This window comes from Grampus griseus (genome assembly GCF_964374135.1).
Source record: "Grampus griseus genome assembly, chromosome: 9".
Lineage (NCBI taxonomy): Eukaryota > Metazoa > Chordata > Mammalia > Artiodactyla > Delphinidae > Grampus > Grampus griseus.
Window position 1 is genome coordinate 6,489,385 of NC_139003.1, and position 24,933 is coordinate 6,514,317.

General features: G+C 45.4%; 1 protein-coding gene across 2 annotated transcripts; it reads right to left on the reverse strand.

Moving 5' to 3' along the window:
- Nucleotides 1-10,669: 10,669 nt before the first annotated feature.
- GIMAP6 (GTPase, IMAP family member 6) lies at nucleotides 10,670-18,246 on the reverse strand. Of its 2 annotated transcripts, none has more exons than XM_082661945.1 (3): nucleotides 18,006-18,246; nucleotides 15,861-15,942; nucleotides 10,670-13,594 (listed from the first exon to the last, which is right to left on the reverse strand). In XM_082661945.1, exons 1-3 carry the CDS (start codon nucleotides 18,165-18,167, stop codon nucleotides 12,801-12,803), a joined length of 1,038 nt encoding a protein of 345 aa, XP_082518071.1. In that variant the 5' UTR covers nucleotides 18,168-18,246; the 3' UTR covers nucleotides 10,670-12,800. The 2 variants fall into 2 exon arrangements, with proteins under 2 accessions (XP_082518071.1, XP_082518070.1); XM_082661944.1 differs by having other exon boundaries at nucleotides 15,861-15,945.
- Between the last annotated feature and the right edge of the window lie 6,687 nt (nucleotides 18,247-24,933).

Genomic DNA, 24,933 nt, shown 5'->3' on the forward strand with positions numbered 1-24,933 from the left:
TTCTCCCTTTCTCCTTTTCCCTGGAAGGTTTCAGCCACATTCTCAACACCTCTGACAGTCAGAGACTACATTGCCCTTGGTCTCATTCATTATGTGTTGATAGAAATTACACGTGACCTACGTTTCTGAGACCTTTGTGGCTTTCCTGATGCAACAATTCTTTTTAATATATGGATAAAAATAGCTAAGTTCCTATCCCTTTTCTACTCTTCTACTGAATACTCTTCACCTAATAATTTCTAGGCTTCCCCAAAGCACTTTTCCATGTTCTACCAACGTGTTCTGGTGGTCATATGTGACCTATGCCAACTCTCCTTGCTCTGTCACCTTAAAATCGTCTTCTCCATGTCCTAACCCATTTTGCTCAAACTAGGGCATATGTCTCTCCATGATTTCCCCCAAACACAAGGAGTTTAGACTGTACACTTAATAAAAATCAGCAAAGGCTCACGCATATGAGAAGCACCGTGCAAAGAAGCACATGACTCCTTTAGAGGTAGTCGCTCTGAGTAGAGAGATTTGGATTCACTCTGCAGAAGGTGGGTGATCTCTGTCTCTACTGTTTTCATCATTGGCGTTGTAGTCAAAATTCTGAGATATGAATTTAATGTGCTATTGTATTACAACCTTCTATTAACAAATATTTAACCAAAGAACCACATACACCTCCCAAGAAAAAGTAAATACAGGCTTAATACGAAGAAAATTCTAACGTCAGTGGTTATTTTCTGTGTAAAGGCATTCAATTATTCTTACCCTTGCCTCCGAGTTAATGCTGTAGATGAGACAAAGAAAAAGGTTTTGCTCTTGACTAGCAGTTAGGAAATCAGAAGCCCGTGTGACATATCCCGAGAGCAGCTTTGCCAATTTGCCTCCCAGGGCAGAAGGCAGACAGATGAATGAAACTGTGCATTGTGACTAATACAATAGAAGAATGAAGCATGTTCTCTTCTCTCACGGCTTTTGGGAGTTCATACCCATTCATCTATTTATTAACATTCACTGGTTGCTTGTACTTGGTGGTAGGTTTTATACGAGACACTGAGAATCTAGAGATAAGTAAAACAAAGTCCCTTTTGAGACTGGCTTCATTCACTTAGCGTAATGATCTTGAGAATCATTCAAGCTGTGTGTACCAAGAACTTGTTCTCCTTTATTGCTGACTACTATTCCATCTTACGGATGTCCCACAGTGTATCACTTCTCCTTTACTTATTCTTATGCCCCTAATTGATTGCTCTTGTCAAATTGCATTTGCTAAAACCTCCATTATAATGTTGATTAGTAGTGGGTGGGTATACTTGCTTTCTTCCTGGATACGCCCTCCGTGTTTCCCAATTAGGTAAGTGAGATAGCTGCTGAGCTACAGTAGTACATGTATTTGTGTGTGTGTGTGCACACGCGTGTGTGTGTGTGTAATCATGTTAAACAAGTATCCCCCAATCACTATTTTCTTGAGGGTTTTTATCATGAATGGCTGTTGAATTTCATTAAAGGCTTTTAAAAAATCATCCATGAGAATTATCATGGTGAATGATATGAACAGATTTCCCAATATTGAACCAATTTTTCATTTCTGTTTTCTATCCCTCTTGGTCAGGATGTATCACATGCTTGATGTGTTGGCACCTGTTTGCTAATATTTTATTTAGTATTTTTGTGTTGATATTCACAAGAGATATGGCTCTATAGTTTTATCTTTTTGTACCATCATTATCAGACTTAGGTATCAATGTTATATTTGTTTTCAAAAAGCAATTCGGAAATTTCTCATCGTTTTCAATGCTCTGCAACAATTTAAAGAGCACTGAAACTATCTGGACTTAGAAGGTTTGGAAGAATTTCCATGCGTAACAGTCTGTCCCTGGTGCTTACTTTGTGGTGTGGTTCCTTAATAGCTTTCTCTAATTCTTCCATGCACACTGGTCTATCTTCTCTCTCTAGGGACTTCCCTTGCAGTCCAGTGGTTGAGATTTCACGTTCCAATGCAAAGGGTGCAGGTTTGATCCCTGGTTGGGGAGCTAAGATCCCACATGCCTTGGGGCCAAAAAACCAAAACATAAAACAGAAGCAATATTGTAACAAATTTAGTAAAGACTTTTAAAATGGTCCACATCAAAAAACCTTTTAAAAATATTTTTAAAAATAAATTTGTCTCTAATGGAGATAAGTTTGGTAATCTGCATTTCCCTAGGAAATTATCCATTTCTTCTAGGTTTTCAAATTTATTTGCAAAAAGGTTCTAAATTTTAAAATTGTCTTCAATTTCAATGGTTGTTCCTCTTGTCATTTTGGAAGTTTTATTTGTGCCCTTTTCTCTTTTTCTCCTGAACAAGTTAATGAGTAGTTTGTTAATTTTAAATTTTTTCAATAAACCAGGATTTTGATTTATTAATTAGGTGTATTTTTTTCTCCACTACATTAATTTTTGTCTTTCATACTTGTACTTTCTTTTGGTTTACCTTATTGTACTTCTTCTAGCTTTTTTGGAAGTGAGAATTTAATTCATTTTCTTCTTTTTTTTAGTTGAAGAAGTTTTTGGCGCAATGCTTTTTACTCCGATCACTTCTTTTTTTTTTTTTTTTTTTTTTTTTTTCTGTACGTGGGCCTCTCACTGCTGTGGCCTCTCCCGTTGTGGAGCACAGCCTCCAGACGCGCAGGCTCAGCGGCCATGGCTCACGGGCCCAGCCACTCCGCGGCATGTGGGATCTTCCCAGACCGGGGCACGAACCCGCGTCCCCTGCATCGGCAGGCGGACTCTCAACCACTGCGCCACCAGGGAAGCCCCTCTGATCACTTCTTTAAATGAAGCCTATAGCTTCTGACATTTAGTATTTTTATTAGTATGATCTGTAAGAAATTCTAAAGCCTCAGTTTGTATTTTTCTTTTCAACAAGAGTTGTTTAATACAAGGTGTTTTCATTTCTCGATGGAAGGACTTTTTTCCAAATGTAATTTCTGGTTTTATCTCATCATGATCAGAAAGTGTTGTTTTTATTATTTCTACTTCATGGAACTCACTGATGTTTGCTAACGTATATTAATATATGATCAATATTTGTGAATGTTCCATGTGCGTTTGAAAAAGTGCGTATTCTCTGATATTACGCAAAAAGAGTGTATTTTCCATAAATCCAAGAGAGCTACTTTGTTCATTATGTTTATTCTTCTATCTCCTTACTTATTTTTTGTCTACTTGATTTGTCTTTTCTGACAAGTTTATATTAAAGTCATATTATTAGGACCTGTTAGTCCATATCTCCTTGCATTTTCTGTACTTTTTGCTTCATATACACAATGGCTATGCTATGTAGTGCGTACATTTTCTTAGGCATTATGTCTCTGATATAGGATTTGTGAGAAAGGATAATGAGATACGGAAATTTTAACTCTATTTTTAATTCCTCTTGAGACAATAGTTGCATTTGCAGAAAAAATGCTTTGAGCGAGCTTGTGGAAATGAGTCCTCTGAGAATATAAGTCAGTTGCTTCTTGTGGAACAATTTGGAATTCACTGGAAACAGCCTACGAGGCAAAACTAAACATATACTACATTTAGGACACAAATAGAAAATGTACCTGTTTAATTTGTCTATAATTTTATACTCTTTCCTAGATCCCATCCATTACTTCTAGGGAAAATATATAACTAAATGTTTACTCTTGTTTAAAAACCAGTCCAATCGGATCTGCTAAAGAGCCGTGTTCAGTCCCCATTTAGGTGACTTAGAGACTCCTTGCAACCATCGTATTTCTTTCCTTCAGTGGGGGATGGGTTTCTTCTGTGACATCGTGATCTGCGGAGAAAGATGGGGTCTCCAAGCCTCAGTCCCTGTCTCCTCTACTTGTTGGGTGACATCCCATGTCTGTCAAGCCTCTGCAGCCCTGCTGGTCCCCAACAAGAAAGTCCACAAGCTGGTGTAAAGTCACCAAGTGAATGAATTTCTCACTCCAGGCAGTGCCCTTTGGGGGTCTCCTGGCTGACTTCACCACAGCTCCTGATGGTCTAAAATCTCTGTGGCTGGTCCGGCAGTGACGCTCATTCAGCCCTGGAATGTAAGCTGGAGGCTATGTCTGGTTGCATGGAAGAGAACTTCACCAAAGCAGCTTAACAAAGGGTTCAATTGTGATACAAGGCGTTTACGGCTGGTAAGTCCAGAGCCCATGTAACTACCCAAAGAACTTGATTTTTTTCTCCACCATTACTTGCAAGTAACTTTTGTCCTCAAAGTGGTAAGACGGCTGCTTCACCTTCAGCCTCATGTCTGAATTGCGGGTGGAAAGAACACAGACACAAGAAGGAGGACAGAATGCCACATCTATTACAGAAGCAAAGGCTACCCAGAAATGTCCACAGAGCTTCTGCTACTACCTCGTGGTCATATGGTTACCCCCAGCTGCAAGAAACACTGTGCAATTCAGTATTTCACACGGGTACGTTGCAGTTATAAGCAAAATTGTAGTTTTGTTAGTGAACAGGAGGGGTAAATGCTAGTAAGCAGATGACTAGCAGCACGTGCCAGAGGCAGCTGGGGCGAGTTTGCTCTACACCTGGCTCTAGAGCGACCTCACTCCCACCCTCGTGGTGAATTCCTTTGCCAATTCCCAACCAGACTTTCCTATAATCCTAAACTCTTGTTCATTCTACATACAAACCAAGAAAGAGAATACAACGTCAGAACTTGAGTCTGGTTCCAAAAGGACAGAGGCTTGTAACATACTAAATATCCTACAGATAAACTTTGGATAAACTACGAAGAATCAAATGCTAGAAAGTACCGGGGAGCAGCCAAACCAGATAGAAACGGAAAGTGTTTCCATCCTTGAGACGAGGACCACATAGGGTGACATCCAGGTTTAAAGGCTTTTCTCAGAGGGTGTTCCCCAGATCCTAGCTCAAGAAGTGACCGGAACTTAACTATCTAATATACCTCTTGTTTCCTGAACTTGGAGACACAAAATTTAGGACACATATCTGATGGCTTGATTCCTCTGCCTTCCTGTTTCCTTTCCCCTATAAGAGGAGCTGTTCTCATCTCTTATCAGCTGGACTTCTACCGTGTAAAATGTTATCGCTTAGTGCCTAAACCTTTTCATGCAAATTGGAAAAGTGATAGAATACAGACCATCCATTCTAGAGAAAACACCCAGCTTGACAAGGTTGTCATCTTTCGACAAAATTCTATTAGTATTTTTAAAAATATTAAAATCTGATTATTCAGGTTTTTTCCTGTATTTTGTGGAGCATTAGCATGCATCAGAGTCGCCCGGAAGACTTGCTAACGTACAAAGTTTCTGAGTCAGTGGACCTGAGAATCTGCATTCCTAACAAGTTCCCTGGCATTGCCGATCTCGCTGCTCCAGGAATATACTTTGAGAGTGATTACACTGGAGCAAATATCCTGTGCTTGAATAAAAAGGGAAAGTCACTTCAATAATTTTCAAGGCATTTCCCCTGCTCCAAATGTTACCAGCTAGAGCCAGGGAGCCAAAGACCCTTCTCCCCTCCAGGATTCTGCAGGAAAACTATACACACAAAGAACTGAATCAAATAAAGCTAAATACCATCTTGTTACCAGAATTCTAGGACTCCCTGGTAAAGATGAAGTGGAGACCAGAGCAGGGATGAAAAACCTAAGTTAGGAGTCTTCCTTCTTTTCCCTGAAATGGAAGAGAGCTAGTTTCACATAATGGGGCCACCTGACAACCAAAGAGTCATAGTCTGAGAAGGTGAAACCCAAAAAGCAAGACTCCTCTGGACCACCAGAAAGAGGACTTTTTTGGTCTGCTTATAGGATGAAACAAGGAACCAAAAGTGTTGGTCATATCTGATCACAGCAGGTCAAAAGGTTGAGAGGGCCGTTTGTTTCCTGTTTCTGAAAAATGAAACTCATAGCAGGAAGTGGTCTAATGGGTCTAATGGCTCTCCTAACATTCTTAACATCCCCAAACAGGTCAATCCCTCTGCCTTTCGTGAGAGGGAGACCGTTTATGAAGTGTCACTCCAGAGTTTCTCCCTCCTGGGTTCTGGAGGGATTAGCACTTCCTCGTTCCAAGCTAGAGGGAAGGCAGTCGACTTGATGTAATAACGCCCACTGCTGCCTGTGGGACCCGCCCCATGAGTTTCAAAATCACTAGGAAAGATACCAAAGCGTACAAGAAGCTCAGTATCCGTGGTTATTGTGGAAACCAGCTAAAGAAGTGAATTTTGAGTCTTCATGAAATTGAGTCAAATAGAGAACAGTAGTACATGACTGAGAAAGTAGAGGGAAGCATAAAGAAGTGAGCTCAGGAAATTCCCAGAAAGAACAAGAAAGATTTGGGGCTGTCCGTGCTGTGGAAATGTAGCTTGAGCCAAGTTTCACCAACTCTTCAAGGGGTAGGGTGAAAAAATATTTAGTGAGGGCCTCATGTATGCCAGCAAGTTGGTACAAAGGAGTGAACAGGAAGAGTTAGCTGCCACTCACTACTGAGGGAGTACATGTTGAAATGAAAATTCAAGATAATATTTTAATACTTTGTCCCAGGCATACCCAGCATCAAATAGGTGTAACTCCTATTCGATGTCGTGGATGAGCTAGGAAAGCTTTCCCTAAGGTCAGATGTAAGGTGAATCCTTCCATCTGAATTATTCAGCTGTGCTGAATGCTGTAAACGTGGCACCATTGATTCTTCCTGGGTCCTCTGCATCTCAGGGAAGGAGCCTGGGCCAACGTTCCTTATCATCCCTTTCCCTACAGGTCCGGGTTACAGTCTGCCAATGAGAAGCACTCCCACAAGATTTGGAACTTGCTGGAGAAGGAGCACATGGTAACCATTGCAAATAGACTACGGGAGACGGCGGTGTGTTTCACAGCTCATAGCTGCTGAAAATCACCCAGGTCAGCACACCACCTCGCTCCCCAGGCCAGGGCAAGCCTTTCATTCCTTGGACTAAAAGTTCATCCAACTTTTAGCATTGACATATATACACTACCAAATGTAAAATAGATAGCTAGTGGGAAGCTGCTGCACAGCACAGGGAGATCAGCTCTGTGCTTTGTGACCACCTAGAGGGGTGGGATACGGAGGGAGGGAGGGAGACGCAAGAGGGCGGGGATATGGGGATATATGTATACATGTAGCTGATTCACTTTGTTGTACAGCAGAAACTAACCCAACATTGTAAAACAGTTATACTCCAATAAAGATGAAAAGAAGAAAAGAAAAAGAAAGATGTGGATGAAAGTCATACACTCGCCAATCTACTCTATCTAAAGGCAACTTAAAAAAGTTTTTTTTTTACCATTTTAGAAGGAAAAACAAAAAGTTCATCCTACTTTTAGTACCTAGATTGGCTTCAGTTTTCCTAATCGAATACTCTGTATAAGTGGAGAGGGATGAAATGTTACTGGAAACAGTCAAGGCAAAATAAAGCAGGATCCAGAAGTGGAGAAGAGCATATGGTCCAGGAATTCTGGGGCGCAGAGTACAAGTGTGAGACTGGAGATGACTGCATGTGCTTCCATCATGAGCAATTTGTGCCAAGTATCTATTAAAATTCTCCTCTGACAGGTTTGAAAGATGTAAAAATATCTATACCCCTAATTTGATTTTTTTTTTTTTTTTTTTTTTTTGCCCTGACTTTACATCTTTTCCTAGACGTGGGACGACTTTAAGACATACTCAAAGTATCATTCGGATCATGTCTTATGTCACACTTCTCATATAGCTCTAAAGAAAGAGACTTGTAATTTTTCAAACCTTAAATCAATTCATCTTTGATATTATTTTAAAAGTCTTGCCTTCTCTGGGCAATTGTTTGGTGCTTTGATGGAAGGTCTTTCGTGTTTTGCATACTTTAGAATTTTTAGTCTTTTCTTTAAAAATTTGCAGTAAAACTTTCCATAGGGCTTCCCTGGTGGCGCAGTGGTTGACACTCCGCCTGCCGATGCAGGGGACACGTGTTCGTGCCCCGGTCCGGGAAGATCCCACATGCCGCGGAGCAGCTGGGCCCGTGAGCCATGGCCGCTGAGCCTGTGCGTCCGGAGCCTGTGCTCCGCAATGGGAGAGGCCACAACAGTGAGAGGCCCGCGTAACGCAAAACAAACAAACAAACAAACAAACAAAACAACTTTCCATAACCAAAGTAATAAGTTGTTTTCACCATCTCTCCAACTAAAAGTGTTTTTCTTTTTCATGCAGTAATCCAAACTGTTTTACACCTGGCCCAAGTTATAAGCTCAGAGCCTATTAAAAGTTGTCTAGAGGTTTTTGTTGGACATTTAATTCTGCCTTCAGTTGTCAAGTCTGTTTTTGATGGTTGAGAGGAAACATTTTATCAAATCGTGTATGTGTTTGCTGAAAAGGTCTCTAACAGCTTTTTTTTTTCTTTTTTGGTTTTGCTACACGGCAGCAAATTGCAGTTGCCACTGTGAATGTTATAACACATCTTCCAGCCTCTTTCTCTCTCCTGTTCCAGTTTTACGACCTGCTTAGTCATCTCCATTCATTCTGCATCAATATCATGCCTTCATTTTAAAGTTTAAATATTGTCCATACTTATTTTTAAATTAAGATTTAACTCAACCCCATTATAAATAAAATAATAAACCGTATTTAAATTTAATGGTCATTATCTACTACAATGTAGACAGGTATCACGATAACTCATGCTGTCTACACAAAGTATTCGAATAAAAGTATTACATCACTGCATTAGGAAGATTGTTCAAAGGGAATCAATCTTCTGACATTGACTAGATCAATGATGTACATATGTTTTCATACTAGAAACAATAAATGTGGCCAAAATTTACATTGCAATACAGCAACAATATGTGATACAACAGTTAGAGTGAAGTGTATTTCTACCCAAACAACAAAGCTGTGTTTCATGGTAAAATAGTTTACAGTGTTTCAGTGTTTAAATTTAAATTAAAACAAATTATCATGAAATAAAAGTTAAAATTCAATTTCTCAGGTACACCAGCTACATTTCAAGTGCTCAATAACCACATATGGCTGGTGGCTACCATATTGGATATTACAATTTCTAGAAAATACTCAAATATTTGGAAATTAAACACATACACCTAAATAATCCATGAGTGAAAAAAGAGATCACAAAGAATATGCAAAATGTTATAAACTGAGTGATAGTGAAAACAGAACACACAAAAATTTGGGAGATGTAGATAAACATGTGTAGAGGGAAATTTTATTGCTTTCTATCCTTATGTTAGAAAAGGAGAATGTTTAATAGTTTACAGGATATTGTCGATAGTATGTTGTAGGGACTCTGGGTATTATTATGGTCTTCTGAATAGTACTGTGTTCGCTCTAGCAGGCACTTAAATTCCTGGCAGATCCCTTTGAACTTGGGAAGGCTTGGCTGTCGACGTCATTAGCGAGGGGCTATTCCAATCTTGCTCTTTTAGGGCAAGTCCCTTAGTCCTGATGTGATTTCACTCCCGTTGGTATTTCAGTGGAATACGTGGTGGACCGGAATCTCAAATTTTGTCTTTGCTGCTGAGGGCAACTGTTGAAATCTCTAACTAGCTCTTTCAGCCTTCCAGAAAAAGTTTCCCCTGGACCCTTCAGAGACTGCCATTCATGGGTCAGCCAAAGACTTGAAGGGAGTTTATATGAAGAATTTCTAATGCTCCCACCCAACCCCCTGTGTGGCTCCTTTTGGGAGTTCTCCATCAATTTCTACCCTCTCTGGCTGCCCCCAAACTCAATCCTCTTACTCTCAGGTCACTGTGAATTTCTGCTTGAGCGATATCCCTGGCTCAGCAAGATGGGGAAGTGCTCTCGGGGGGGAAAAGCCACATAAAAGTGGCAGCTCGGGCTTCCCTGGTGGCGCAGTCACCAGGGAAGAGAGTCCGCCTGCCGATGCAGGGGACGCAGGTTCGTGCCCCGGTCCGGGAAGATCCCACATGCCGCGGAGCGGCTGGGCCCGTGAGCCATGGCCGCTGAGCCTGCGCGTCCGGAGCCTGTGCTCCGCAACGGGAGAGGTCACAACAGTGAGAGGCCCGCGTACCGCAAAAAAAAAAAAAAAAAAAAAAAAAAGTAGCAGTTGCATGGCCCCTTATGTTAACTGTCAAGTTCCTTATAGTGTCTCCCTGTATTTGGTCACTTTTCCGTATCTTCTAACAGTTGTTTAGAAATTCTCATTATTTTGAATTTTCTACATAGTGTATGAATGTCATTACGGGAGGATTGGGAGCTGGAAGCCTTCCCTGGGGTTTTTAGCCGCTGCTTTGACCCACCAAGGAGGAAGCAACCCACGTGCTCACTGGGCACTTCGGATTCTCCAGATCTGTGTTTTTCATGCTTTGCTCCAGTGTAGAGATATTTTTTGAGAATAATGAATTCCAAAGTTCACTATCTTCACAGCCTTGGCCAAGACAACCCTCTCTCCTCCCCCTGCCCCCACCCTCACCCACACCACTTCTTTCCTATTGGTACACAGACCATGGAGTTTCCAGAACATACCGACACATGCCTTCCCCGTTCTCTGATGCTGAGGGAGTGATGGCATGAAGCAACATCTATCCCTCCTTCTGAAAAGTCGTGGGAGGTATTTTCCCTGATTTTTAGCAATAAAGGAGAGAAAACCCCATATTCGATATAATTTTAAACAATTCCTTTAGAATTTTTAATGAATGACATGTTTTGAGTGGCGCGTCATTTAGAGTCACTGGATGGGTGTCATTTGGTCAGGTGCTTGTATTTTCCATTATGAAATCAATCAAGCCAGCAGAGTTCAAACAAAAGTACCTAAATTAAAGAAATGTATCTTCTTCTCCTGAAGGAAATGCAAATGATTTTAGCTTTTACTTCAATAGCTCTGAAGTCATGAGTCTATTCTCTTAGAAACATGATGGCCTTAATTCACTTATCCTGGAGGCATTTACCAATTCTCTCAACTTTTTTTGTTTTAGGTTTTTAATGTAACTGAAAGATTTTCTTTTAATATTGTGTAAATTTAAGGTGTGCAGGGTGTATGGCTGCTGTAACAATATTCATCACACCACATTCTTAGAGTACAATGTTACTGTCTACATTCAGTATACTGTACCTTAGATCTCTATGGCTTATTTCGTGCTTGTTACAAGTTTGGACCCTTAAATACCACCAGTCTTATCCCCTGTGCCCCTACCTCCTGGTAACCACCGTTCTACTCTTTCTTTAAACAGGTTTGACATTTTAGATTCCACATATAAGTGATATATATTACACAGTACTTGTCTTTCTCTAACTTATCTTACTTCCAATCCTCCCAAATTTAATACATAAATGTAAGACAATTCCAACTGGGATCCCAACAAGATTCTTTTATGAAAATTAAACAAAGTGATTTTAACTTTCACACAGAAGAATAAATGCCTGAAAATAACAAAGGAAATACAAAAATGGAGACTGGGGAGGAAATCAGTGTGTCACATTATAATCAAAGCCACTCTAATCAAATCCATGTTTTATTCATGCAGGAGTAGAAAAGTCAGAAGACAAGATCAGAATCGAAAATCCTGACAGAGATCTTAGGGAATATGAAAAATTAACATATGATAAACGTTGCGTTCCAGTTCAGCGGGACGCGGATCACCTGCTTAATAAATGATCTGGCACAAAGGCTATCGTAAGCATACACCAAAATAAGTCTCGTTCTGCCTCGAGACACTTGTCTGAATCTTTTAGCAAAAGAAATGCTTAAGCTTTCTTAGGCGTCCGCTGCGTCTGGAGAAGACGACAGCCGCGTGTTGCAGGGCTCTCCCCATCAGCCCGGCAGGCTGTTCCCTAGGACGTCTTACATCATTCACCTGCTTCTTTGCTTTGCAGCTTCCCTTTCTTCTCTGCCTCCTCCCATTCTGTGCACCAAAATACCTTGCTGGGGACCCACCTACACACCAAGACACACCCCACCCACACTTTCTCCCCATTCTCAAGGGAGAAGGGAAACAGTTGCAGGTGAAGCAGAGGCAGGGCTGAACATCGCCTCTGTTCTCTACAGCCGGACGGCAGGCATCACAAGGGGCAGTAACAGGTGTGTGACCTCCCTAGTCCGAGTCTGCCTCAAGGAAGTGCTCCTCTCTGCCCAAGCCCACTTGGCACCTCCGGGGGCCTCCATGTCCTGCAGCCAGGTCTAGGCTCCATTTCTTGACCAGACCTGGCCCCCTGGATACCCCCACCCCGCTCTGCTCATCATCCCACCAAGAGGTTCCCACGGGGCTCCTTTGCTGCGATTGGGTGGCCTCTTTCAAGAGTGAATAAAAGGGCTGCACCTTCTACCCCTCCCGTTTCTACTTGCTTTCTCCTCCCCAGCCCAGTGCCTGTCCTGCCCCACATGGCACAGGGCCTTAAAAGTCATCATGCCTGCCCCCTTAGCGGGCAAGGACACAGCCCAAGAGATGCAGAGGCACCTGGTCGACATCCCACACTGATTTGCTACATCGACGTTTAAGCGGTGACTCCAGTGGCCAGGATGCTGTGGGAGTTACATGGGCGAATGAGGCACGGGCCTGCCCGCAGGAAGCTGTGGTCCTATCGGTGTTCTATTGCAGACTCGGAATGCCAAGGAGACGTGAGGATGGAGGGGCACAGAGGAGGGAGGGCCCGCGTGTTCTGGAAGGTGTGATGAAGGACCTGCGAACTCAGGAGCCCGCACACTGCTCGCCACCCCAGACCCTGCCCTGGACACTGGGAGGGTCAGTGACCTGTGGGACGGAGAGAGCAAGTGAGGGGTTGGAAGGCAGACTCCGGGGCCGAGGGAGGCTGGCAGGAAGCAGCCGTGGCTGCGTGGAATCCAGCGCGTCTCAGATGGGCGGCCTCCCCAGGAGCTGTGTGTCAGTGCGCCCAGATTCCTTCCGGATGCGACACAGTCCCTGCCACCAGGACTCCTCGCTGCGCCCTTCCTCGGAGCCCTGGCCCTGGGGGACCTGCCCCGCCGGCTCTCGCTGGAGCAAAACGTAGCACGGGGACTGACGGTAAGCCTGGTGGCTGTAATAACGGCCTTCGTGTTCCCACAGGATGGCTTCGATTTGTTCCATGAGCTCCTTCAGCTGGGCGTCCTGCTCCGCCCCCTGCGCCCTGTTGTTGAAGCCACAGTGTCGCCGCTCACACAGGACGTCCAGACTGGCAAGCTCCCGGTTGTCGGTCTCTCGCAGGTACTCCTCCAGGGTGCCGCCGCCCAGGTCTTCCTTCCGCGTGAACACCAGGATGGTGTGGGCCAGGATGCCCGCCCCGAAGAGCTCCTGGAGGCGCCTGACCCCCTCCCGATCCTCCTCGGTGAAGCGGCCCAGCTGCGTCACCAGGAGCACCGCATGGGGCCCCGGCGAGGAGGCGGCAATGGCTCCGCAGGGGCCCTGAGCGGTCCCTCGCGGCGCCGCCCCCGGGGACAGGATGTCGGGGGTGTCGATGACCTCGAGCTCCTTCCCCGCCCACGCTCGGCGCCCCCGCTGGAAGGCCTTGGTCACGGGCCCGGCGCTGACCTTGGACTCGAACACTCTCCGGCCGAGGATGCTGTTTCCTGTTGCGCTTTTCCCGCTTCCGGATTTTCCCACCAGGATAAGCCTCAGCCTCTGCGGGGTCCCTTCATCCTCCCTCAGCCCTGGAAGCATCAAGAGAAGGTGGGAGACCGGGGTTAGAACCCATCCACCCACTCTAGCCTCACCAGGGGCAGAATGTCCGGGGGGCGGGGATCAGGAGCAGGGAAGACCGGCGTCAGCATCTGAGACGTGCCCTAGACTCACATTCTTTCCTTCCCTCTCTCTTTTTGTAACTTTCAGAAAAAAATTATGGTAGAATATACGTAGCATGAAGTTTACCATTTTTAGGTGTAGCATTAAGTACCTTCATATTGTTGTGCGATCATCACCACTATGCAGCCCAAGAATTTTCCATCTTCCCAAACTGAAGCCCTGTCCCCGTTAAGCGCTAACGCCCCATTGCTCCCTCCCGCTAACGCCCGATAGTCCTGTTCTTTCCGTCTCTGTGTGTTTGACTCTTCTACGGACCTCATGTAAGTGGAGTCAGGCAATGTTTGCTCTACTGTGTCTGGCTTATTTCACCTAGCATAATGTTTTCAAGGTCCATCGACGTTGTCGCATGTGTCAGAACTTCCCTCCTTTTTAAGGCTGAATAATATTCCACTGTAGGTGTAGACCACATTGTGTTTATTCATATGTGTATATATATATATATATGGACTTTGGGGTTGTTTCCACCTTTTTGCTATTGTCAATATGCTGCCATGAGCCTTGATGCACATATGTTCAACATCTGTTTCCATTCTTTGGGCTATATTCCCAGAGGTGGAATTGCTGGATGATGTGGTAGAAAAGCTACATTTTATGTTTAGGTTTTGAAACTTCTTCTCAGGGTCACCTTTGTGGGAATCATCCCATCATGACCTGGGACCCTGAGCTTCCTCAAGTACCTCTGATTGGAGACCCTTCTCAGGAAGAGTGGTGAAATTGAAAGCACACAGCCTCTGTGTCGGTCCTCTCCCTGACGTGATCGACCACGTCACATTACCTTTAGTTTTCCCAGCGAGGAGTGTTGTGAGGGTGGGTTCTTTTCAGCCTGAGCCCCAGCTCCACAGCACAGCTGCACACTGGGGTCACATTCTTAAGCTACATCCTTGGAGCTGGGGCTGGACATTCTCACCCAGCAGAACGTTCAGAGCCATCAGCTGAGAGAAGCTTTGTCATGCCAATCTAATACTTAGAAACCCAATGTCCAGATGTTTTAGAAACGACCGGAGCTGGAGGGCAGGAAGGGAATTCCCTTCTCGTGGGCTCCCAGGAGCCAGAGCACATAGAGGAGCGCCCAACCCCAGCCGGCTTCCAAGTCTGTTCCACATTGAAGACATTGATGTGTCTCTGTGACAGAGCCCCGGCCTCCTGAAAGTAGGATTGGCACCGCCTCCTTCCAAATCTCCCAGCAACGCGTTTCTGCTGCCTTTCTCCCTTGGCTGCCTGACCCTCCGACCAGTTTTGACTGGATGATATTGGCTCCCTCCAGCTTCCCTCAGGTGGCTTGAAAGGAATTTGAGTGAATGGGTGGGAGTTTCACAGAAGCAGGGAAGGTGCAGTGTTCATCTCCACCCTCCAATGCGAAGCTGGAGGGAGACAGGGGTCTCCTGTCTGGGCAAGCCTGGAGGCGCCCACGTCATTGGACTTTAAAGCCAGATTTTTAAAGTAATGCTTAACCTCGATTGCTGCAAAAAAAGGGAAATCAGGTGTCAGCACTTGTATTGTAATTTTCCTGTGCAGCTTATTAATATGGCTTTCTCTCAATGGCTCAGGTCACTGAAGTTCATATAGTAAAAAAAAATCAGTCCTGTTGAAATGCATGGTGAATTGCAAATCAATTCTTCTGGCCAGGAAAGTGGATGGATTTCCGGCATTCCTATATCCCTAAGTTCTGTGTCCTCAGGCTAGACGGTGAAGTTGAGCCCATGAAAGTGAAGCCCTGACCCTGATGCAACAGCTTTCGTGGGGAGGGAGCCCCTTGGGAAGGCGGAGCCCGGTCCTGGGGGCACCTGAGTGCATCCTGCTTGTTCACTAGTGCTTTGCAGTCCTCGTGACCCTGAGAGCTCTCACACTCGAGCCAGCGAGATGCCCACACGGAGGCCGGGGGCGAGCACATCCTTCCTGAGACCCAGTGAAGGGGCGGCTGGCGCTGTGCGTCACCCCCTCGGCCCACTGCGCCCATCAGGGGCCTTTCCCTCCTATCTGGCCGTGTTGAAGAGAGCCGGGTGGGCAAATCTCTGACAGGAGGAGCTCCTGCTGCCTCTCCCAGCGCGCCCCCTGCACCTACGGGTCCCCCGGCCATGCCTCTCTAAGTTTATGTCTGCTGGAAAGATGTTTTACCTCCTGACCCGTCTTGTGTAGGATCCTGAGACAGCCCTTCCTCGCGATTCTCCGGGAGAATGAGTTCATAATATTCTTCTTCCTCCTGAAAAAAGAATCATATGTCTCACTGACTTTTCCACCGAGTTTTAAGAGGCACCTGACTTGTGCCTTTCTCTTGCCAAAAGGAAGTTGTTTGCATTGGTTTGGGGGGGAGAGACGGAGTGAGGGGGAGTCTAAGACACCTTCTACATCCTTTAGGGACCCTGTTTCCTCCTTTCTCCCCCCTGCACTGTGGTCTCCATTTTGGGGTGATTCTGTGATGGAGAGAAAGGATCAGGGATGCATCCTGACAGATACTGTCCTGGGAGCAGTGGCCAGCGTGCCTGGGGGACGTGAGCAGGAAGTTGCTGGAGGGGCTGGTGAGGGGCTCTTGGGGCCAGATGATCTGTGGGGAGAGCCCAGCAGCAAGGGCCGCAGAGGCCAAGAGCTGGACGGTGAGGAGGGCGGCAGACTCGGACAGGCTCCCTCTCCACGTCGGGCCCAGTCCCGGTCCTGCTGGGGGCCCAGGGGACTCGGCGCTCCTCCCCAGGCCAGCAGCTAGGTGGTCGCACCGCCTGGGCCTCAATGTCCCTGGAGGTGTGAGTGCTGGGCCACAACTACATGTTCGTGACATCTCTTCCCTGTAGAAGATTCCAGCACATTTTTTGACCTTCTGTAGAGCGATTCCTAGTCCTCTTTGCGAAGGAGGGCCGTGTCACCCACCCAGGAACTCGCGTCATCCTGAGGAGAGAGCAGCGTATCCTGCCTTCAATCCGTTCCACCCTGCAGACCAACACGGTTCCCTGTTTCAGGGGCCCATCATGTTGTAGCTGCTTGGTAGTCTCTGTGGGATGGGGAGGGAACCGTGTGGCCCCATGACTGTTTTTCTGGAATGTGTAGGACACTCAGAGACAATCACAGTCAGATGACATTCTCCAGATGGAGGCTCTGAGTTGAGGGGATGGTAACTCCGGGGGAACGTCCACAGACATAGCTTTCCCGTCGCCACAGCATCCCCGGGGGGCTAAGGCTCTCTGCTCACCTGGCCCACCGCCTCAGTCCTCGCCAGATCCCAGGGGCTGGCCGGGGACCTGCGGGGCTGTGGCTGCAGGACTGGGGGTTCAGTGATGTCAGCTCTAACGTGCCAGCTGAGAGTGGACCCAGCCCAGGAGGTTTGGTGACTTTCCAGGGAGAGTGACCAGGCCAGGTGAACATCTTCACCCAGACCTGTTCAGCCGCATTCTTGTGAGGACACAGGCTTTTACCTCTCAAAGGGGCCCCCTGTCTTTGCAAAGTGGAGATCCCTCAATCTCTTTGTCCTTGGCGCCCTTACATCACTGGTGGAAGCGGAAGCAGCACTTCACCCAGGAAACCTCCTTCCTCCTCTAGACAGAAGGGTGGTGAGAAGAAGATACAGGCCGGGCCGGGACCAGGGCAGGTGGGTGAGGCAGACCCTGCACTCCACCCTCGCGCCCAGACAGCGCGTCTGCCCGGCCCCTGGCCGCCTCAGCCTACACCCTGCCCAACAGGCATCACATGTGTGCCACGTGCCACAGTGTTTGTCTCCAACACGGAGCAGACACGTCACCTTTGTGAGGTTTCTCAGGAAGACAGTGAAACTCACAGAAGCGTCCTGCCCAGGAGTAAGCAGTGAGTTCCAGGCAGAGCACAAAGGGTCCAAGGTTCTCCCGACTCTCAGCCCTGGCTCCTCTCATTGTACCTCGGACATGCGTGCGCGCACACACACACACACACACACACACACACACTACTTACACACATACACTCACAAAAGTACGAACACACACAAACATAGCACACACGCCTACACAACACACATGAACATATATGTTCACAAACACAACACACAAACACATACACAAACACGAACGTAAGACACAAACACCACTCACACACATATACTCACAAACGTATAAACATACCTACCACACACACACAAACATAACACACACAGAAAACACACATATACTCACCTACACACAAAGAGACATATACAAAAACACACTACCCACACCATCCCCACTACACACTCTCAAAGATGACACACACACAAACACAAGTACACATCACACACAGACACAGTCCCCACACACTCGGACTTACCGCCCCGCTGCCCGCTGGGCAGGACGAATGGCCGTGTTCTGTGTCTCCCGGGGTCGGAGGCACTCGTGAATTCTTTGTTTCCCTTTCGAGAGCTGCCACATTGCAGGGTGAATGGAGAAGGTAAAAGAAGGTGTCCCGGGCGTATGAATAGATAGAGGACATAGCTTATAGTTTTTCAGCAAAATGTGATCTGAAAGCTCAGCTCAAAAACTGCCCTTGAAAGTGCAGCCGTGAGCTGTGAGATGAGGGAAGAGGAAGTGGTAGGAACACCCAGGAGGGGCCCTCATGACTCAGAAAGCTCTGCCGGCTGCACTTCCTCTGCAGCCGTGATAACAGCCACAGGAAAAACAACACGCGTATTATGATTTTTATTCTGCACTAGCACAACTAGAACTCAGAGACTTAAAGGAAAGCAGCAGATCTCTCAGAAAATGTTGCGCCGGGGGAATGATTTTTACGGATTTCCTCCCTTTTTTGAGAATTACCCACTTCCTGCAGACATCTTCTGTCCTCCGGGTCATGACAGATATTCATTGTCTCTCTTTCTCCCCCAGGCTCCTCCTTCGGCCACTCCACTGGCTGTCCAGGGTCTCCAGCTTGCTGACCCTACATCTTGGGACTCATCAGCTCCATAATCCCATGGACCAGGAGCCACACGAGCCAATTCTTTATAAGTCTTTCTACATGCGTGTGTGTATATACACACACACACACACGCACGGCATGCATACACGCACACACACACATATGCACACACACGCCCACACACACATTCTGCGTCTGAAAATTCCCAAATCTGTGTCACATCTGAGTCTGGTCCTAGTGTTTGCTTTGTGTGTTTTCTCCTGCCTTGCAGCACGCCCTGTAATGTTGCTGAAAGCCAGACATGATATGTCAGATATTAGGAACTGAGGTGAATAGGCCTATGGTGTGAGGTTTGACGTTGATCTGGCTACGAGCTGTGTTTAATGTTTGTTGTAGCTGCTAGAGGCTTCAGTTTCCTCTAGTGCCCTTGTGTTGTCTCCCCCATTGTCTGTGGCTTTCCCTGAAACCCCTTCTTAGAGCTTGTGCCTTGCTGTTCTCTCAGCTTTAATTCACCGTTTTCATACTGGACTCCTGCTAATGTGGGGTAGGGAGTGAAGGAGAGGAAGCATCACGTTGGGATTGAATCTCACTCTTAAAGTGGGTCTGTGTTTTTTGACAGCGGTCCCCAACCTTTTGGCAACAGGAACCGGTGTCATGGAAGCCAATTTTTGCACGGACAGGGAGGGATGGGGTGATGGTTCATGCAGTAATGCCATTGGATGGGGGAATGGTTCAGGTGGTAATGCCATTGGATGGGGGGATGGTTCAGGCGGTAATGCCATTGGATGGGGGGATGGTTCAGGCGGTAATGCCATTGGATGGGGGGATGGTTCAGGCGGTAATGCCATTGGATGGGGGGATGGTTCCGGCGGTAATGCCATTGGATGGGGGATGGTTCAGGCGGTAATGCCATTGGATGGGGGGATGGTTCAGGCGGTAATGCCATTGGATGGGGGGGATGGTTCAGGCGGTAATGCCATTGGATGGGGGGATGGTTCAGGCGGTAATGCCATTGGATGGGGGGATGGTTCAGGCGGTAATGCCATTGGATGGGGGGGATGGTTCAGGCGGTAATGCCATTGGATGGGGGGATGGTTCAGGCGGTAATGCCATTGGATGGGGGGATGGTTCAGGCGGTAATGCCATTGGATGGGGGGATGGTTCAGGCGGTAATGCCATTGGATGGGGGGATGGTTCCGGCGGTAATGCAAGCGATGGGGAGCCATGGGGAGCAGCAGGTGAAGCTTCGCTCGCTCGCCCACTGCTCACCTCCTGCTGTGCCACCCGGTTCCTAACAGGCTGTGGACCAGGACCGGTCCATCACCCGGGGGTTGAGAACCCCTGCTTTGGGGTGCCAACAACATTCTGTGTCTTTAGCTGAGTGCTTGTTACTTGGATGTGTTCAGTTTGTGACAACTGACAATTTAGTGAGCTGTAAACATATATGAGCTCTTTCCTCTATTAATACTACACTACGGGGACTTTCCTGGTGGTCCAGTGGTAAAGAATCCACTTTCCAATGCGGGGGACGCGGGTTCCATCTCTGGTCGGGGAACTAAGATCCCACATGCTGCAGGACAACTAAGCCGGTGCACCACAACTACTGAGCTCGCGCACCACACGAGAGAGCCTGCATGCCGCAAACTACAGGGCCCATGTGCCCTGGAGCCCGCGCGCTACAACTAGAGGGAGAAAACCCGCACGCCACAACTAGAGAGAAGCCCGCACTGCAACTAGAGAGAAGTCCAAGCAGATTGCGCACTGTAATGAAAAGATCCCGCATGCCACAACAAAGATCCTGAGTGCCGCAACTAAGACCTGATGCAGCAGCACCCCCCCCAAAAAATAAGGAAAATAAATAAATAAATATTTTAAAAATATACTATACTGCACAAAAACTTAAAATTGAAAACAAAAAGGAGAAAGTGACTAATGAACACACACAAGATCATAGATCAGAAAATGCAAGTGTATGCAACACGCCTGGAAGGAACGCTATCGTGAAAATGTCAGTACATCCTTCCTAGGTTTACTGATGCATCTAATTCAATGCCGATTTTTTTAAAGGTCCTTGTAATTTTCTTTTTTTATACTGGTTAGGGAAGTTGGTTCTAAAGTACAGATGAAAATACACCTGTAAGTAAAGCCAGCTTCCAGAAGGACTAAAACAATCTCATACGATGGAGTCACCGGGAAATGCCCCGAGCCCTACGTTCCACAACCTGGGTGCCCCCGATGCTAAGCCAGGACCCCTTCTCCCCAATTCTTCCCCGCTTCCCTCCCAACTCAGAGAGGAAGATTACACTGTGTGCTTCGATGGGAATCACTGGCTGAGTTCACCAGGAGCGGATTCTGAGATGAAAATGTGCAGGCGTGAAATTCATTCAGGAGCGCTCTTGGGATCAAAACCTGTGGGGGAGTGAAGGAAGAAGGACTGGGCAGAAGGAGACACTGGGCTGCGATGAGTCACAGCAGAGGCCTCGGTCAACCTTACCAGGAGCTGGAGCTACGATGGCGGCACAGAGCTGTCCCAAACTGGGGCCTTTATACCTCTACATCGACCAGTCAGGAGATGTGACTGCCCTGGGATGGCGGGACGATCTTGCAGGAGCTGAATCTCTTCAGCGGACAGTAATCCTGAGGGAATGCCTCAAGGTTATGGGGAGTGGGTCAGCGGTGAGTTACCCTCCATCAACACTCCTATCAGCTGGGAGGCTGGGGGCTCCAGTCCTGAAATGGCGGTGGGGGTGGATCTCAGTAGCAGACCAGAGCATATACTAATACTGAGGAGCAAAATTTGGGCTCCTCAGTATTTGGGCTCCTCACCAAAATGTCCACTGCTGTAAACATATATGAGCTCTTTCCTCTATTAATACTACACTACGGGGACTTTCCTGGTGGTCCAGTGGTAAAGAATCCACTTTCCAATGCAGGGGACGCGGATTCCATCTCTGGTCGGGGAACTAAGATCCCACATGCCGCGGGACAACTAAGCCGGTGCACCACAACTACTGAGCTCGTGCACCACACGAGAGAGCCTGCATGCCGCAAACTACAGGGCCCATGTGCCCTGGAGCCCGCGTGCTACAACTAGAGGGAGAAAACCCGCACGCCACAACTAGAGAGAGGGTGTGGAGAAAAGGGAACCCTCCTACCTTGTTCATGGTAATCTAAATTGGTGCAGCCACTATGGAAAACAATATGGAGTTTCCATAAAAAACTAAAAATGGGGTTACCATATGATTCTGCAATCCCACTCCTGGGCATATATCTGGAAAAGATGAAAACTCTAATTTGAAAAGATTCATGCACCCCAATGTTTATAACAGCACGATTTACAATAACCAAGACATGGAAGCAACCTAAATGTTCACCAACAGATGAATGATAAAGACGATGTGGTGTATAGATAGATAGATAGATAGATAGATAGATAGATAGATAGATAGATAGATAGATATACACAGTGGAATATTACTCAACCATAAAAAAGAATGAAATAATGCCATTTGCAGCAGCGTGGATGGACCTAGAGATTATCATATTAAGTGAAGTAAGTCACAGAAAGATGAATATTATGTGATACCAATTACATGTGGAATCTAAAATACAATTGAACTTATTTACAAAATGGATATAGACTCACAGGCAAAGAAAACAGGGTTACCAGAGGGGATGAGGGGAGGCATAAATTAGGAGTTTGGGATTAGCAGGTGCCAACTACTACATAAAAAATAGATAAACAACAAGGACCTACTGTATAGCACAGGGAACTCTATTCAGTATCTTATAACAACCTATAATGGAAGAGAATCTGAAAATCTGATATATACATCAATTTGGTATACACCTGAAACTAACACAACATTGTAAATCAGCTGTAGTTGTGTTTTTAAAAATTGGGGCCATTTCACAGGGTTTTCTGGAGCCAACACTAAAATCCAAAGCAATGACTAAGATTTTGGGAATCTCAGTAGTACAGCAGGTGCATGGAGGTAAAGGTTTCAGCTAGGCAACCCTGAAGCACCAATCAAATTACCAGGCAACACTTTCTTTTTCTGTTTCAATACAAAATATTGTCTTCATCGGCTGCACCCGATCCAAGCTTCTGTGGTCAGAGATTTCAGAAGGAGCAAACACACTTTTCTTTAACTGAAAGCAAATACCAGTTCAGATAGTTTTCTTGGAGAGAACTTGAGATCTCATCAATTTTGCAAGAGAATGTGACTGGCCAAGAAGAGGGCCAATGGAGCTTGTGAGTGGGCTGGGGAGAGAGAGGGGCGAGAGGAAAGAGCAATAGATAGGGGGCCTGAGTGAGAGTGGAAGGGTTGTAGGAGGAGAAGCTCAGAGATTTATTTGTGTGATGTCCATACATATCATATTTAATAGGACAGACCTTTTTTTTTCTATGCTTACAAAAGTTTTAGTTGTTATAAGAATTCTTTATGATATAATGTTAGGTATAAAAATCAGGATATAAAATCATTAATATATTACCATTGAAAAAACAAGGCACACGAAAAAAGGAAAGATGTTCATATTAAATAGCCTCTAATTTGGGAGTAGAACTATATATAATTTTTATTCTCTTCTCAAACTGCTCTCTATTTTACTGAGTTTTCAACAATGTGCCCCGATTTTAATGACAAACATTTATTGCAAAATGTAGACAAAAGGTTAGTGTTTTTATAAAATTTAACACTTAAAAGTTTTTTTCTGGCATGATATATGGAAAATTCTGACTCTGAAGCAAAGGTGCCCAAACTACCCTCCAAGGGCTATATAGAGCCTGCTGCCTGTTTGTAAATAAAGATTCAGTGTAACATTGCTACCTCACCCATCTACTAGTTTACTATGATCTGGGGCTGCTTTTGTGTTCCAACACGAGAGCTGAGTGATTGTGACTGCAAAGTCTAAAATATTTACTGCTGGTAAAAATGTTTACATATTCCCACTTCACATGGTAATATATATATGTATATTGAGGTGCATGAGCTGCTTGTATATTTTGGAGATTAATCCTTTGTCAGTTTCTTTGTTTGCAAATATTTTCTCCCATTCTTAGGGTTGTCTTTTCATCTTATTTATGGTTTACTTTGCTGGGCAAAAGCTTTTAATTAGGGCCCATTTATTTATTTTTGTTTTTATTTTCTTTACTCTAGGAGCTGGGTCAAAAAGGATCTTACTGCGACTTATGTCAAAGAGTGCTCTGCATACGTTTTCTTCTAAGAGTTTTATAGTGTCTGGCCTTACATTTAGGTCTTTAATCCATTTTGAGTTGATTTTTGTGTATGGTGTTAAGAAGTGTTCTAATTTCATTTTTTTACATGTAGCTGTCCAGTTTTCCCAGCACCACTTATTGAAGAGGGTGTCTTTTCTCCAGCATATATTCTTGCCTCCTTTGTCAAAGATAAGGTGACCATAGGTGCATGGGTATATCTCTGGGCTTTCTATCCTGTTTCATTGACCTATATTTCTGTTTCTGTGCCAGTACCATACTGTCTTGATTACTGTAGCTTTGTAGTATTGTCTGAAGTCAGGGAGCCTGATTCCTCCAGCTCCGTTTTTCTTTCTCAAGATTGCTTTGGCTATTCGGGGTCTTTTGTGTTTCCATACAAATTATGAAATTTTTCGTTCTAGTTCTGTGAAAAATGCCATTGGTAGTTTGATAGGGACTTCATTGAATCTGTAGATTGTGTTGCGTAGTATAGTTGTTTTCAGAATGTTGATTCTTCCAATCCAAGAACATGGGATATCTCTCCATCTGTTTGTGTCATCTTTGATTTCTTTCATCAGTGTCTTATAGTTTTCTGCACATGTGTCTTTTGCCTCCTTAGGTAGGTTTATTCTCTTAGGTATTTTATTCTTTTTGTTGCAATGGTCAATGGGATTATTTCCTTGATTTCTCTTTCTGTTCTTTCATTGTTAGCGTATAGGAATCTTTGTTCTACCATCTCCTCTTGGTAGTTTGTTTTCATTTTTGAGTTTGTGTTCTTATGATAGTGTTTCATAGTGTAAAGCACTTGTGGGAATGTTCTCTACTTTGGGTTACATTCTACTGTGATTGGATTCCATTTTATGTGTCATATACATGTGTGCATGTGTACGTGTGTATAGATGCACACACACATTTTGACTAACTTCTTCCTTTTTCATTTTTTCAGTGGCATTTGCCCAGTTGATGCATTGGGTTTTTTGGGGTTTTTTTTTCATCTTGATAACTTTCTCTTTTCTATTATATAGTATTGTGATCTGTTGGCCTCTTGGCCCTATGGTTCTATAGCCATTGCTATAACTACTACATCATGGTTTTAGATTTTTTTAATTTTATTTTTTTATGATA

What these genes read in the sequence shown, in the direction of transcription:
- GIMAP6 (XM_082661944.1), bottom strand. Translation starts at nt 18,167, where the DNA reads ATGTCCTCTATCTATTCATACGCCCGGGACACCTTCTTTTACCTTCTC. An exon ending in GCCCAGCGGGCAGCGGGGCG is followed by an intron (nt 15,946 to 18,005) that starts GTAAGTCCGAGT and finishes TTCTTTTTTCAG; the next exon opens with GAGGAAGAAGAATATTATGA. An exon ending in TACACAAGACGGGTCAGGAG is followed by an intron (nt 13,595 to 15,860) that starts GTAAAACATCTT and finishes TGATGCTTCCAG; the next exon opens with GGCTGAGGGAGGATGAAGGG.